Source organism: Lynx canadensis, chromosome C1 (assembly GCF_007474595.2).
Source record: "Lynx canadensis isolate LIC74 chromosome C1, mLynCan4.pri.v2, whole genome shotgun sequence".
NCBI lineage: Eukaryota > Metazoa > Chordata > Mammalia > Carnivora > Felidae > Lynx > Lynx canadensis.
In genome coordinates this window covers 33169296-33185345 of record NC_044310.1, presented here as the reverse complement: position 1 = coordinate 33185345, position 16050 = coordinate 33169296, and the positions used below count along the sequence as shown (strand labels likewise).

At 54.4% G+C, this 16050-nt stretch overlaps 1 protein-coding gene across 1 annotated transcript in view; it reads left to right on the top strand.

The window, feature by feature from the left end:
* Nucleotides 1-15763, top strand: part of SLC2A1 (solute carrier family 2 member 1) — a 29482-nt gene extending 13719 nt beyond the window's left edge. Inside the window, exons 3-10 of the mRNA XM_030325830.1 lie at nt 10355-10515; nt 10664-10904; nt 11513-11675; nt 11770-11957; nt 12202-12306; nt 12764-12865; nt 14076-14279; nt 14675-15763. Coding sequence (XP_030181690.1) covers nt 10355-10515; nt 10664-10904; nt 11513-11675; nt 11770-11957; nt 12202-12306; nt 12764-12865; nt 14076-14279; nt 14675-14875 — 1365 coding nt within the window. The 3' untranslated portion in view covers nt 14876-15763. The remainder of the gene's footprint in view (nt 1-10354; nt 10516-10663; nt 10905-11512; nt 11676-11769; nt 11958-12201; nt 12307-12763; nt 12866-14075; nt 14280-14674) is intronic.
* The last annotated feature ends 287 nt before the right edge of the window (nt 15764-16050 follow it).

The window sequence follows — 16050 nt, the reverse complement described above, 5'->3', positions numbered from 1 at the left end:
CCTGTCAGGACCACATTCATTGTGCAGAAGGGGAGGCTAGAGAGTGAGTGTGGCTGGGTCCCGAGGCCCAGTGGCCTGTCTGGGGAAACTGGGAGTGTTGGGAGTCAGAGCTGTCCTCCTCCAGATAGGCAGAGGGTGGCTGTGAGGGGCCACGCCTGATGCCCGGGAGCAGGTCACCAGGAAGGCCTGGCCTGCTGAGTCATGCTCAGCTGCAGCGGAGGTGACGGGACTTTTCCAAACTCGTCTGAAATGGCTCCCATGCTTGGAACAGCACCAAGCCCTGCTTTAGCTAAGTGCTCTGAGCAACTCTTGCCAAGGTGCGTGCCTCGACACTGACTCCCTTTGGGAATCTACAGATGGAAATCCTGCAGTCTTAGAGGGAGGTTGAGTTCTGCACTTGTGGTGTCCTGGACGCTCCTGACACTCCCGATTCTGATGTAATTTATCTGGGATGCTGTTTGGGCATGGAATGTTTAGTGCTCCCCTGCTGATCCTAATGTGTGCCCAAAGTCCAGAGCTCCTGGATTAAGTGATGTCTCGACCTATCACCTAGTGAATTAATTAGAGAACGAGGACTCTAAGATCAGGATAGAAGAAGTGTTTTCCAGAAACAGAACAGGGATTGGTATGCAGAGGAGAGAGGCTCGTGTGTCTGTAGGGTGAGTGGGAGGAGAAAGAAGGCTGGGGAGGCCAACAGGTAAGCCCAGGCCTGACTACAAAGGGCGTCGTGGGTAGATTTCATCTACAAAATCTCAGCCACTGGCATGGCAGGGCACCATCAGGACGGGCACGTAGGCACCAAAGAGTCGGCCAAGCTAGGAGTAGGGACTTCAGAGTGAGGACAATAGGGACTCATTGAAGAGGACAGATATGATCAGATTTGCATTTTAGGGAAAGGATTCGGGCATCTGGGCGGTGGGAGGGATCTGAGAATGGGAAATGAGAGACCAGGAAATAGCAAGAAAGCTGCTTTGGAATAGGGATAGGAAAACAAACACCATGCAGGAAGAATGGGCAGGGTTTGGTCATCAGTTCAGTGTGAGGATAAGAGTGGGGTTTAAAAAGGGCTTCTAGGGGCGCCTGGGTGGCTCAGTCGGTTGACCGGCCGACTTCAGCTCAGGTCATGATCTCGCGGTCCGTGAGTTCGAGCCCCGCGTTGGGCTCTGTGCTGACAGCTCAGAGCCTGGAGCCTGTTGCAGATTCTGTGTCTCCCTCTCTCTGACCCTCCCCCATTCATGCTCTGTCCCTCTCTGTCTCAAAAATAAATAAAACGTTAAAAAAAAAAAAAAAGGGCTTCTAGGGGCACCTGGGTGGCTCTCAGTTAAGTGCCTGACTCTTGATTGTAGCTCAGGTCATGATCTCACAGTTCGTGAGATCAAGCCCCACATCAGGCTCCACACTGATGGTGCGAAGCCTGCTTGGGATTCTCTCCCTCTGTCTCTGCCCCTCTCCCCCTTCCATGCTCTCTCAATAAAAAAACATTTAAAAAAAAAATGGCTTCTAGGTTTCTGGCTTGGGCAATATGGGATCTGGAGGAGCAGGTATGGGAGGAATAATTGATAGGTGCCTGTGGGACATGTCAGAACTGAGGTGACACATTTGGAGATGTACAGGAAGCACTTGGACATGGGGGTCTGTTTCTCAGGCGTGTGGTCAGCTGGAGAAAACCTGAGCGCTGGTCACTGGTATCCAAACAGCAGGAGAGGAAGCTGTCCTGGAGAGACTGGAATGAAAAGAGAAGAAGAGTCAAGTAGGAGGTGATGGATGAGGTGAAGAAGGAGTGCTGTCAGGTGCCCCAGAGGTTAACCTGGACAAGTCAGCCCCATATTGCTGAATGCCAAAGACTGGATGGTGACCCTGTGGTGACCAAAGTTTGACTGGGTGAAGCCATGTGGGTAGAAACCTCCCTCCAGCAGGTTGAGGAGGGAGGAGGGCATGGGAAAGATTAGAGATGGCTCTTCCAAGAGACTTAGTGGAGAAAGAAGAAAAAGGGGTGGTGGTTGCAGGGGTCATCTGGCTGGGATGCTTTTTCCCATGCGAAGACTTCATTTTTAAATGCGCTGTAAGGAATCACCAGAGGGGTTGAGGGTGAGCTGGGGAGAGGTCTCAGGACTCAGGGGCTGCTGGAGCAGAGGCACCAGGGTGCCACTGGGCGGGGAGGGCCCGAGATTCTTCTGAGGCTGTAGATGCGGACAAACCCACAGTGAAGTTCTCGGGTTCTCGGTGCCTCCCGCCTAATCAGAGACAGACGGAAGGGGAGAACAGCTGAGAAGGATGGGAGGGGCAGCTGGCCGGGGCGTCTAGCAGGCCTGGTAGGCGGCACAGAGGGCATTTCTGGGAGCATTTGTGAACACCTGTCCAGAGATCACTTCAGGAGCCAGGCAGCGAAGCCCGGAGTGGCCACAGTTGATTGTGCACACACTGAAATGGAGTGGTGTTTCCAGGGTGTGCGCTCGGGCTCCCCGTGTTGCAGACACTTCTCGAAAGCCTGGTCATAGTCCTTCCAGGCAGGGGCGGGTTCAATGTCATAAACTTAAGCTGCGAAGAGGGGATAGGATGACACAAGGGTAAGGGTGACGAGCACAGTGACTCAGCCCTGCCTCAGCCCTGCGGACACTTTCGCTCCACAAGGTCTACAGGCTCTATCCCAGACAGTGGGAGGTGGGGCAGGGGTGGAGCTGTGCCAAGGTCTGCGCACTAGGGGAGACCCCTGGGAAGATCCAGAACATAGTTAATGGAGAGCTTCTGGGTGCCACTGGAGAAAGAGGAAGGCAGGCTTGTGCAGAGGGGGAGGGGGCAGCCTTTCAAGGGGCAGGTGGCCCAGGCACTGGGGACATGCGGTGGCAGAAGTGTTGCGCCCACACACCGACAGCCCCTGTCTGTTTAGGACTGTTAGGAAGCTGCCCTGGGCTGGCCGGATCGGCCTGCTTTCCTGAGGAGCCTGCACCTCACTAATGGTGAGGATGCCAGAAGCTGGGGCTCCTCCATAAAAAAGGCCCCAAAGGGCTTCCTCCTGGAAGTGGTTAATTAATCATAACATTATCTTAAATGTTTACAGAGCACCTCCCCATAAATCGTCTCCTCATGGCCACCCCACAAGGTGGGTGGGGCTGGGTTATCTTGCCTTCTTATAAAGGAGGAAACTAGGCTGATGAGGTCACCTGGAAAGTGAGAGGCTGAGCTACGGCTGGCCTCCAGGCTTCACCAGGGAGTGATGACCACATCCCTGTGACGCCCCTGCCAGGCCTCCTGCCTTCTGGGGAGGAAGGAGGAGGGAAGCCCAGCCACAGAGACAGCAAATAAATGAACAAGGCATCCTGACCACCATAGTGGGTGGAGAGAACAGCCTCTCCCTTCCCCAAATGGCCGAGTTGCCAATAGAGATGACTAAAGGCCATTTAGAAACCATGAGTTCCTGGCCAAGGGACAGTGTCAGGCATGTCTCAGAATGAAGCATCCTCAGAAGCCAGAGTTAGGGCTGGAAGGGGCCTGATGGTCCACTGGTTTAGCATGCCTTATTTGACAAAGGAGGAACTTGGCCTGGAAGGTAGGCGAAGTCTGCCTGAGATGACCCGGCTTGTGAGCGAAAGTACTAGAGGCCCACCTCTCAGCCCAGACTTCTGCCCACTGGGGCTGCACTGGGCTCCAGGCTCCGGGTAGCCTCTCCTTATCTCTGTCAAGATCCAGAGAGTTCTGTGTTCCCTCTGGCCTTCACCCATCTCCACTAATACAGACCCTTACAGCTTACTGTGTAAGTGCACAGAAATCAGAATTCAATTGTTTCTTATAATCACCTCGTTAGGTACGCACTATAATCCCTGTTTTATAAGAAACTGGGACACAAAGATGTTAAGCAACTAACTAAACCAAGGACACACAGCCAGGAAGTGGCAGAGCTGGGATTGGAATCCAGGGAGTCTGGTTCCAGTCTGCATCCTTGACCACCGTAGAAGGAATGGCAATTATACTACAGTCAGATGGGCACTGAAACACCCTTTCACACACCTATAACTGCTACCCAGCTGCCCCCTCTTACTCTGACTTCCAGGCCGAGTCAAGCTCAGTCACGTACAGACATCTCAACGGTTTCCCACACATGGTTGCACAATTTTCTTACACCATTACAGCCCTGTCATAGCTACATCATCGCTTAAGCCCCTCGAATTCATGGCTTGTTTATCAATTAATGACGACTCTTTCTACCCCTAGCCCTGTGCTGGGATCTAGTGACACAGATGAATCGGACGTCTCCCGTGTTGAAATGTAGTCTAGAGGGAGCACATGTTTCCCTGTAGTTAGCTCTTGGGGCAACAACGGACAGAAGCATGGATGGAAGTGTGGGCAGGCTCTGGGAGTGGAGAAGGGAGAGGGAGAAGGTACCTGGCCCACAGAGCAGGGTTCTTCTCAACATTCACCTTTGGGGCCAGATAGTTCTTTGGTGCTGTGGGAGGCTGTCCCATGCATTGTAGGATGTTTAGCAGCATCCTTGCCAGCGCGACAACCAAAAATGTCCCGACGTAGCCAGATGTCCTCTGCGAAGCCGCACTGCCCATGTTTGAGAGCCACTGCAGTGAGAAGGAGGGGTACTTTCAGGAAGGCTCTCCAGAGGAGTGTTTGTGTATTCTCTGAAACTCGCCAGGGAGAAGGCAGAGGAGCAGCACAAGCGAAATTGCAGCGATGTGGGGTGCCTGGGTGGTATGGGGGAGTCACTGTGTGGGGGTGGGAGGGGGCAGTGGGGAGCAAGAAGGGCTGGGAGCAGGGCTCCTGCAGGGACATGAAGATCTCTCTGCCGGCAGGGGAGACTCTGGAGATCAGGGACCAGTGAGGAGGCCAGGGTGAAGGCCTGGCCTGGGTTTAGAGAGAAACCATGCCAGGGCTGTTCTGGAGAAGCAGCATGGGTGGTAGGAACCTCTCCTGTGGGCTTGGGGCCCAGCTTCCAGTTCCGTCTGGCTGCCTGGGCCTCTTCCCCAGGCTCCAAGGAGAGGCCCCAGGGGACCCAGCAGGTGGAGCTATCTGTCTAACACCACCTGTAGCATCTGCTCTGAACTCTCAGCTGACCCTGGGGTGTGGCTGAAAGTTGCTATGGAGACATAAACTCTGGGCTGAGGGAGGGTAGCTGTGGGGGAGGGGATAGCAGGGAATAGGAAATCGTGGTCAAGGCCGGGCTGAGGGACTGACCTGGACAAGCTGGCCCTTTCCTCTTTCTAACTGGAGCTCAGAGCTTAGGTGGCTCTTTAACCCTTTCGCCCCCCCCCCCCCCCAGTAACATCTGGGAAAGAGAAGAGAAGCTGAGGTGGGAGCTCTAACTCTCCCTCACAGGATGATCTAGAAGACCCTGGGTTGGAGGAGTCTACACAGAAGGATGTTGAGACCGGCCGGGGGTTCTGAAGCATACCCCTTCTCTTGGCAGTAATCTAGAATTCTAGATCAAGGGTTGGCAGGGAGGCCAGGTCCAGCTAGCAGCTGATTTTGTATGGCTCATGTGCTAAGAATGGTTTTTACGGGGGCGCCTGGGTGGCGCAGTCGGTTAAGCGTCCGACTTCAGCCAGGTCACGATCTCCCGGTCCGTGAGTTCGAGCCCCGCGTCAGGCTCTGGGCTGATGGCTCAGAGCCTGGAGCCTGTTTCCGATTCTGTGTCTCTCTCTCTCTCTCTCGGCCCCTCCCCCGTTCATGCTCTGTCTCTCTCTGTCCCAAAAATAAATAAAAAACGTTGAAAAAAAAAATTAAAAAAAAAAAAAAAGAATGGTTTTTACGTTTTTAAAGGGGGGAGAAAATTACGTTACATTGAGACGGGGGAAGAAAAATAAGCAACTGTGGCCATATGTGGTCAGCAGACCCTAATATTTTCTGTCAAGCCTTTTACATAAAATGTTTAGCAATCTTTGCCCTAAACTTTGACTTGTATGCTCCCTGCTGACAGGGAACTCACTACCTGTAAGGTAGACAGTCTCCTCCTCTGAAGCCTAGAAAGCTTTTCTTCCCCGAGGTGAAGCCTGTGCCCTGGGGCTCTGCAGACCTGCTGGGTTTCTCTATGAGTGGGGCAGCCAGGCAGGGTCTGAAGAAAGACTCCTTGAGGCAGGGCCCTAGATCCTTCAGGTCTTTCTTGCACTATAAATTCCTTAGGATAATGCTATATCTTTGGGCACTTTAAAAATGGAAAACTCTGTCTGTCCTTAATGCTCCTCTGAAGATGGCAGCTTCTCTCCTTGAAAGAACAACAGTGACTTAAGTAACCGCTTATTCTGTATGCTGGGCAGCAGACTGTGCCTCATGCCCAGGCCCTCACTACAGACACTGCCCAGACACAGAGGAAGTCAGAACTTCCTCTGCAGACAGGCAGACGTGTGGTCCTTCTCCCACAGTTGCCCGGGTGGGGAGAGGGAGGAGGGGGGATTCCCAAGGAGTCAGATGTGATGCAAGCCTCCCGCCACTGCCACCCTCTCGAGAACTGCTGGGATGAGGAATAGGTTTTACTGGGAACCATCCAGTCTAAGGGATCTCAGCAGCCCAGAGGAGGTCTGCTTCACCACGCTGGCTCCTACAGTGTCACTAAGCAGGCATCTGCCCTCTAGGGTCAATGTGGGGTGATTGGACAGATATCCTTCATAGCCCTCAACTCCTGAGAGTCTGATGCCATGTGGCGGTCCCCCCTCAAGCTGACTAGGAGCACCCCCCACTTCTGCCCAGCATGCATGCACTCACACAGACCCTTGGTGGGTAGAGAGGTTGGGAATAGGTTGGGAAGGGAGCAGAGATACAGACAGATCTGGCTAAACCTGATGCATTTGATGTGCAGGGCTCCATGGAGAGTAATTAATCACGGGAGGCAGAATCAGTTGGGTGGATGGGAGGAGTCAGGAGGAGAATCCGGGTGAGACCCAGGGCAGGTGCTGTACAGGCAGAGAATAGGATAGATGAAGAGGGCGAACTGACCGGGACCTAGTGACTGATTGGATGTGGGGCGGTGACAGGATCAAGCCTCGTGAAAAGCATGTGAGGTGGGAGGGAGCACGGGAGTGGGAGCTTTCAGAAGCACCAGCCAGGCCTCAAACATGAGCCAGGGTTGCGGAGGCTGCCGGTGACTGTGTAGTGGAGACTGGGTCTGTGGGATCCTTCGGAGGAAGAAGGCTCTTCTTTGCTTAGGGGCACTCAGCCAGTGCTAGGGTGGATGTTGAGGGCAGGGACTGGGTGGATGGTGACCCCAGAACTTGTCCCCACGTAGGGTTCTTCCCATTCTCCAGGGACTCCCTGCCTTTCCTGGGCCAAGGGCCAGTTCAGCCCCACGTGGGGCATAGACCCCCCAGATCAGAAGGCAGGAACTCACTGCGCAGCCTCAGCTTGGCCAGGAAGTGCTGCTGGGGGTGGAAAGGATGAGCCTGAGGCCAAGGTGAAGGTGAAGGGGGCTGGCTATTCCCCGTTATGCATGCCCATAAAGAGGTCTGATCTGAGTAGCAGGGGAGCTCATGAGCCATTGAGGAGCTACCTCTCGACAAGGTTTGGTCCCTCTCACTTGTTACCGCAAGCAGCACACTTCGCTGGGGGAAGGGAGCCTCTGGGATTGTGGTCCTCTTACTGGCTGCCTCAACATCTCCAGCCAGCCCCAAGAAGAGGGTTAAAGACCCGAGCAGCCAGAACAGAAACCTCAGCCTCACATCTTTAAGCTCCTTTAGGTAGAAAGCCCTTACTCAGCCCTTGTTGACTCTGCACACAATTCAGGCAATTCCATTAGCTGACTTCTTTTTTTTTTTTTTTTAATTTTTTTTAATGTTTATTTATTTTTGATAGAGAGAGAGACAGAGCGTGAGCAGGGGAGGGGCAGAGAGAGAGGGAGACACGGATTCCAAAGCAGGCTACAGGCTCTGAGCTGTTAGTGCTGAGCCCAATGTGGGGCTCGAACTCACAGTCTGCGAGATCATGACCTGAGCCAAGGTCGGACGCTCAACCTACTGAGCCACCCAGGCGCCCCACCATTAGCTGACTTCTTGGCAAAATTTAAACTGGATGTGGAGACTTCTCTTGAGACAGCATCTGAACCACAGGGGTGTGGAGGAAGACCCTGAGAACTACAGAATGCATCAATTAAAGGCCATCTGGGGCAAACACCTCTTCCTGCCCCCGTGGAGAGCCCCAAGGGCAGCAGAGCGAGAGTGACGAAGGGAGAAAGATTTCCACCCTGATGATGGGTCCTTAGTGGGGCAAGCGTCATTTATCTGGACAGTCCCCTTATCCGGGACAGCTTGTTCTCTGCAGGGCCTGATAAATGGACCATTACTGCTCCCAACCAGTCCTCCTCTGGGGTTGGTTTTATCCCTTGAAGAACACAGCACTTTGTTTTGTTTTGTTAAAATCTGCCTTCTTTCTGCCCCAGCAGAAGCAGGGGCTCCCAGGAGGAGAGCCTAAGGCCCTCTCTTCATTCACTCACCAGGCATCCCTGGCACCAGCTCTGGGACAGGTCCCAGTGTGAATCCACTAGGGTCCCTGCGCTCAGGGAGGACACACTCCTGGGAGCCTTTGAGCTGGATCTCAAAAGGTTTCAGCATGGTAAGGCAGGATGGGCCTTCAAGGCAGAGTAACCATGAAGAGCATGAAAATGAGGCCGAGAGCAAAGGTAGAGATGGTGTTAGGTGGGGAGGTCAGACTGATACCTGGCAGGAGCCTTGATTTTGAATGATGGGATGCAGGGTTGGTTGTACTTTGTCAGTGGTCTGACTGCCCTTGGGTCAGTACCAGAACATGGTGGGGTCCCTTGGCTCAGTGAACGTGCCAGGAACCATGTAAGCACTCTACGTTTCATTACTCCCCTGCAGCATGATGAAATAGATATTGCTGATGTCGCCATTTGAGATGAAATAATTTGCCCTCGGTCCCAGTTGAGATAAATGGTGGAGCTGGGATCTGAACTCAATTGTCATCCAGGTTCCTAACCCCTACACTCTGTCTGGCTTCCTTGGGACATAAGATCTTTAGGTCTGCCTTCCTCCTCTCCCCATTCCTGTGTCAATCTGTCCTCACCCCCTAGAGCCCGGCCTCTGTCAGGTGTCTCCAGACTTGGGACAGATCATGGCAGCAGGGCAGGAAGAAGGTAGAGGCCAAGGACCCGTTGCAACTGTGCGGCCAGGCCCAGCATACTCGATGAGCATTCCTGGGACCAAGAGCCTCGTTCTCCCCTTGGCAATTATGGCTTACCCACCGCATCCTTTCTGCTAGACCCCTGGGGCTTGGGAGGATTAGAGAGGTTCAAGGGCAGTGGCATGCAGGTTGTGTAAGAGGCTGCATACTGCTGCGTGCACATGAACTTGCAGCATGCATGTGCAGAGGGGTGCCAGGATGGACTAGCTACGCAAGTTTGAGCTGCAGGTGGTTGAAGGGAAAGAGGGACATCCAGGTTTGTGACTGGCTGAAGCCAGGAATATTCAGATCGTGTGAGCACTAGTATGTGTGTGTGATGGTGCATGTACACAGGAAGCTGTTTCTGGGTATGTTGGGCCTGTGCCCAGCTACGCATGTGGCTGGGTGGGTCTGGCCAGTCCCGTGGCACTGGGTGTGTGTCTGTGTTGCCTTAGAGTAGGGTGAACGTGCTCAGGCAGAACCGGTGGATCAGGTAAGGCCCTCCGTTGGGCGGGGGCGGGGGTAGTGGGCAGGCCTCTAGGACAGGTGTTTCCAGTTCCTGGAACTGCTTCCTTGTCCTTAGCTTTCCCTATGCCTCCCAGCTCGGCACCCTGGAGAGGGGAGGAGGCCATGGGTCCTTCAGGGTGTAACTCCCACAAATAGCTGGGCCTGGGGGTCAGAAAGCAATTTGCACAAGTCTCTGGAGCATGTCTTATGTGCAGGTCGGTCACAACAGGCCCTGAGTGTGAAGTCTATGAGCCTTCCCTTCATCCCAGAGCGTCTGGAACGTGGAACCATCTGTCCAGCTGTATTTCCTTCCCAGCAGGGGTTTGGGGACAGGGCCCAGGTGGCCAGAGCCTAGCACCTTAGGCACTTTGAAGAGAAAAGGGGCAAGTGGGAAGAAGCACTTTCTCCCTGAACCTGTCTCTGCTCTGCGCCTGAAGTTCCACCATTGGTCATTTGCTGTCCACTCCAGCAAGTTCTGTGGAACATATGAAACCATAGAGCACTGGAAACCACACCTGGGGGAAGCAGGAGAGCTGGTGCCACTCTGGAGATGGAGCCCATCCCCTTGTTTCTCACCTGGGGAAACTAAGGCCCACAAAAGGGAGGGACTTGGCTCAGTGACATGCAGTGAGTTTGGGGTCTGGCCGGGTGCTGGGCCCTCTTTGAGGGGGCAGTGCAGTGCAAGGGGAAAAGGAGGCTGGGTCCCGGCCGACTCAACAGGCTGCTTCCCCCACTGCAGGTGATTGAAGAGTTCTACAACCAGACTTGGATCCACCGCTATGGGGAGAGCATCTTGCCTACCACGCTCACCACGCTGTGGTCCCTCTCCGTGGCCATCTTCTCTGTAGGAGGCATGATTGGCTCCTTCTCTGTGGGCCTTTTTGTTAACCGCTTTGGCCGGTGAGCAGAAGGGGTCCTGGCCCTGGCCAGGGCATCCCATATGGGAGTGGGGGAGACTTCCCTGCCTGTTCAGGGTGTTGCCTATGACCTAGCCCCTGGGAATCTGGGGAGATCCAGGCACCCACCTGACCTGTGACCCCACCCCCAGACGGAACTCAATGCTGATAATAAACCTGCTGGCCGTCCTGTCCTCTATGCTCATGGGCTTCTCGAAACTGGCCAAGTCCTTTGAGATGCTGATCCTGGGCCGCTTCATCATCGGTGTGTACTGTGGCCTGACCACAGGCTTCGTCCCCATGTATGTGGGGGAGGTGTCCCCTACGGCCCTCCGTGGGGCCCTGGGCACCCTGCACCAGCTGGGCATCGTTGTTGGCATCCTCATCGCCCAGGTAAGCTGGGGCTGGGTCTCCTTGCCCAGCACTGCCCCCACCCCACAGCTTTGGTGGCCCTCCTGTGTCCAGATGACACCCTGATCAGAGTTGTCACCCAGACTTCCACAGCCCCGCAGCAAGGGATAGCCTCGTGCACACACCCTAGTAGGCACAGGCCCCAGAGAGCACTCTTGTCACTCACAGTTCCGCCAAGGCCTCCCTGGTGTGAGCGCATGTCCCAGATGACTTGGCCCTTCTGGTCCCAGCCTCGTGACCTGTCCTTCCCCTGGGGAGCCAGCCACAGGGAAGCCCCCTGGGACCTCCACATGCCAGGTTCTCTGCTGCCTGCAGGCCTTGAGGCCTTCCTTGTATACACTACCCTCTCTCTAGAAGGCTTTCCCTTTCCCCTCCCCAAAGTTGTCCCGCCGCAGAGTGACAGCCCCTATGCCATGTGCCATTTGTCCTCCCACTATGCTGCGAGGTCGGTCCTCCTTTCTTCATGCGACAAATGAGGACACCGGGGTAAAGCGGCCGCTGACACCACGGAGGCCACTGGGTGGGGCGGGCTCGTGTGGGGGCGGGGCTAGGGCACTCAGGGCGGCTTTCCCCACCCCTGCTGCCCGCAGGTGTTTGGCCTGGACTCCATCATGGGCAGCGAGGAGCTGTGGCCCCTGCTGCTGAGCGTCATCTTCGTCCCGGCGCTGCTGCAGTGCGTCCTGCTGCCCTTCTGCCCCGAGAGCCCCCGCTTCCTGCTCATCAACCGCAACGAGGAGAACCGGGCCAAGAGCGGTATGGGCGGGGCTCTGCCCTCTCCCCAGCCCCCCTCCCGCCCCGGCCTCCTTCCTGCTCTGAGCCACCCCCACCTTCCCTCCGGTCCCCCCAGTGCTGAAGAAGCTGCGCGGGACGGCTGACGTGACCCGCGACCTGCAGGAGATGAAGGAGGAGAGTCGGCAGATGATGCGGGAGAAGAAGGTCACCATCCTGGAGCTGTTCCGCTCGCCCGCCTACCGCCAGCCCATCCTCATCGCCGTGGTCCTGCAGCTGTCCCAGCAGCTGTCGGGCATCAACGCTGTGAGTGCCCCTCACCCACCCTTTCCTTTGGGCCCAGCCAAACCCCGTGGTCAAGTGTGTGCTGTGAACAGATCCCAAACTTAAAACAGACAATCCCCTTCCAATGGAGTAGCTTTCCTTCAGAACCAAAACCCAGACATGTCCCCTTCATTCTACACTCACCCGTGTCCCACACCCACAGCGACGGAGGTGGGGAAAGAGCCACGGCACCTGGCCAAGTCCCAACAAATTCTCTGTCCCTTAGGTTTTCTATTACTCCACAAGTATCTTCGAGAAGGCGGGGGTGCAGCAGCCTGTATATGCCACCATTGGCTCCGGCATCGTCAACACAGCCTTCACTGTCGTGTCGGTGAGTCTGCGTCATTGCCCACCGCCGGTCAGCTGCCAGGGTCCAGCTCAGGGTGGCCCCAGGGCCTTGTGACCGAACGGCAGCATTTACTGCAAGCCAAGCAGTGTGTCAGGTTCTTCCTGAGTGCTGTGTCGTCTCATCCTCACAAACCTGTCAAGTTCATTACTCATATCAAACAGCCCATGACACTGATGCTCAGAGAAGGGCAGCGGCTTGCCCAAAGTCACAGCCAGGATGCTCCGCTGTCTGGCTCTCTGGGGCTGGCTCTCACCCCCTGTCCTGCTGCCTGGAGTCAGCTCTCTGCCCCTCAGATCCTATGTGGTCCTTAAGCTGAGCCCCACGGAGGAGGCAGTGCTGTTTGGCTTTCTCAACACTTGGGACGAGCCTCTAGATGGGGGGCGGGCGTGGTCAGAGAGGCACTAGGAGGGGGTGGCACTGACTCTGTCTCTGCCCACAGCTGTTTGTGGTGGAACGAGCCGGCCGGCGGACCCTGCACCTCATAGGCCTGGCTGGCATGGCAGGCTGTGCTGTGCTCATGACCATCGCGCTGGCACTGCTGGTGAGTTGCTCCGCTCTGGGAGACAGCAGGGGTTGGGGGGAAAGCTCAGACAGCTTCTGATCCGAGTGACTGTGTCAGCCCCAGTCTGGCCAGAAGCATCCAGAGACCAGGTAGGGGCTGCCTTCTCCCTAGTTCTGCCCCCTTCTCCCCAGCCCCATGGGCCTGGGTATGGCCTTCTGGCTCCCTAGATTGTCTCCTACCCACTCACATCCTGTCTTGAACTGGCTCCTCCCTGTTCCGTGCTTTCTCACCACAGCACCTCTGGCCCCAGGACCTAAGGCCCCTTTCCCCAGGAATTGCTCTGCCCAGTACTAAGTCTTCCAAAGTCTTCAACTGTGACCTTAGTTCATCTTCAGAACAGCCCTAGAAAGTATTCCCCTCCTTACCACCAAGACATGGAAACATGCCTTTTCTCAGTTCTCCCCCCTGCCAGGTGTAGTTAGTATTCCCATTTCACAAGTGAGGAATTCTAGTCCTGCTGAGGTTAGTAACTCAGCAGATAAAGGACAAAGCCAGGAATCGACCCCAGGTCTGCTGGCCCCGAGCCTGTGACTGTAATCACTGTGGTAACCCTGTGCCAGGCACTTCACATGCACGAACCCTCCTTTGTCTACCCTCTGGGCAAGGAAGCAACAGTATGCTCATTTTACAACTTAACCAGAGCGTAGAAAGTCTGGTGATAGCTGAGAGGTCCAGCACGCAGCAGGTGATGTGTGGCAGATCTGGGATCAGACCCAAAGCCTATACCTTTTCTACTGTGGCCTCCTCAAAGAGAATGAGGATATAGGACCACATGCTTTGGGCCTACTCTGCTGGCCCTGAGCTGGGCACCTTACAAACTCTTTAACACTTAGTCCTAGGAATGCTCTTCCACAGCATTCGGCTTCAGGTGGACTGCTCTGCATCTAGAGCCAGGGGACCACAGGGACCTCTTCTTAGCACCTTCCATGTGCACACCGCATTACCATTCCCAGAGGGTAGGCTTGAGCTCACAGCCATTCTGCAGGACTTAGATCATTTTGTTCAGATGAGGAAGCGGAGACCCAGTGGAGGGAACCTAAGCTATGTGGCAAATCCAGGATCAGCCCCCAGGACTGCCTCCCAGCCTAGGACTCTTAGCCCTGCCCTGGGCTACCTCTGCAGTTTTGGTTTCCTCTGAGGATCCATAACAACCTAATCTAACTTTCCACCCTTCTGTTGTCCTCAACAGGAACAGCTGCCCTGGATGTCCTATCTCAGCATCGTGGCCATCTTTGGCTTCGTGGCCTTCTTTGAAGTGGGCCCTGGCCCTATCCCATGGTTCATTGTGGCTGAACTCTTCAGCCAGGGTCCTCGCCCAGCTGCTATTGCTGTTGCTGGCTTCTCCAACTGGACCTCCAATTTCATTGTGGGCATGTGCTTCCAGTATGTAGAGGTGAGAACCCTGCACTGTCCCTGCTCACCATTGCTCTCCTGCATGCAGGACCCTGCAAAGTGCTCTGCAAAGTGCTCTCCCAGCTGTTCTCATTGGAATCCTGCTGAGGAGGAAATTGAGGCTCAGAAGCCCAGGTCACACAGCTAAAAACAGACCTCGATTCCAGGGTTCTTTCCTTAGCTTTGAATTGTCTCTATTCTGCTCTACGGTGGGACCCTGCTCCCTGGAGCCCTTCACATGCCAGGTGCAGGCAGTCTCATTTAATCATCCCAGCATGCCTGGGCCGTGAGTAGCTGTTCCCTTTTTCAGATCAAAGATCAAGTCCTATAAGCCAAGGTCCTACAGTCAGGATGTAGGATCAGTACTCCAACCAAGTGTATGTGTGTGTCTTTCAGCAACTGTGTGGTCCATATGTCTTCATCATCTTCACTGTACTCCTGGTTCTGTTCTTCATCTTCACCTACTTCAAAGTTCCCGAGACGAAAGGCCGGACCTTCGATGAGATTGCTTCCGGCTTCCGGCAGGGAGGAGCCGGTCAAAGTGACAAGACACCCGAGGAGCTGTTTCACCCCCTGGGGGCCGATTCCCAAGTGTGAGGTGCCCCACACCACCAGCCCGGCCTGCTCCCAGCAGCCCCAAGGATCTCTCGGAGCACAGGCAGCTGGATGAGACTTTCAAACTGATGGATTTCAGCAGAGCCGGGCCTGGGGCTCCTTTCTTCAGCCAACAGTGATGTCCAGAAGAATAATAGGACTTTAATGGCTCCAGGATTTTAACAAAAACAAGACTGTTGCTCAGATCTATTCAGATAAGCAACAGGTTTTATAATTTTTTTTATTACTGATTTTGTTATTATTTTTTTATCAGCCAGAGTCTCCTGTACCTACACCCAGACTTCACTCTGAATGGCTCAGTACCTGAAGGTGGGGACCAAGTCCTGCCTAGACACTTGCCTTCTTTGCCACGCTAATCTGTAGGGCTGGACCTATGACCAAGGACATACTAATCAAACAACGAACTATGAGGCTTCTACCCCAAGAGGTAGCTGTGGCCGCTCTCTTCTGAGGCCTGGATCTCCCTACCGTAATGGTTAGGCTCCACTAGGGTTCGCCCATACCCATCCCTTCCTGCCCAACCACTCAAAGTAATCTTGCCTTGCCTGAGACCAGTTGGGAGCACTGGAGTGCAGGGAGGAGAGGGGAAGGGCCAGACTGGGCTGCCAGCTTCTAGTCTCCTTTGCACTGAGGGCCAGACGATCACCATGAGAGGAGGGCCGTAGGAGACTGAGAACTCACTGCTCAAGAAGACATGGACACTCCTGCCCTGCTGTGTATAGATGGAAGATATTTATATATATTTTTTGGTTGTCAATATTAAATACAGACACTAAGTTATAGTATATCTGGACAAACCAACTTGTAAATACACCACCTTACTTCCTCTGTAACTTACCTAAACAGATATAAATGGCTGGTTTTTAGAAACATGGTTTTGAAATGCTTGTGCGTTAAGGGTAGGGAGAATGAGATGGAATGGGAGCGAGATAATGGCTATAGAGACTTTGAACTTTGTGACTTGAAACCCAGTCCCTTCCAAGGAATGAACACCCACTATTGCTTAGTCTAGGGTCATACTACCTTCAAGGCATCTGAGCTCCTCTGATCTCCAGAAGCTAAGCAGAGTGGGGCCTGGTTAGTACTTGGATGGGAGACCCTCCATTGCTTAAAAATCTGTCTAATCCCTATTCCCCAGAGAAAATCTAAATATCTTG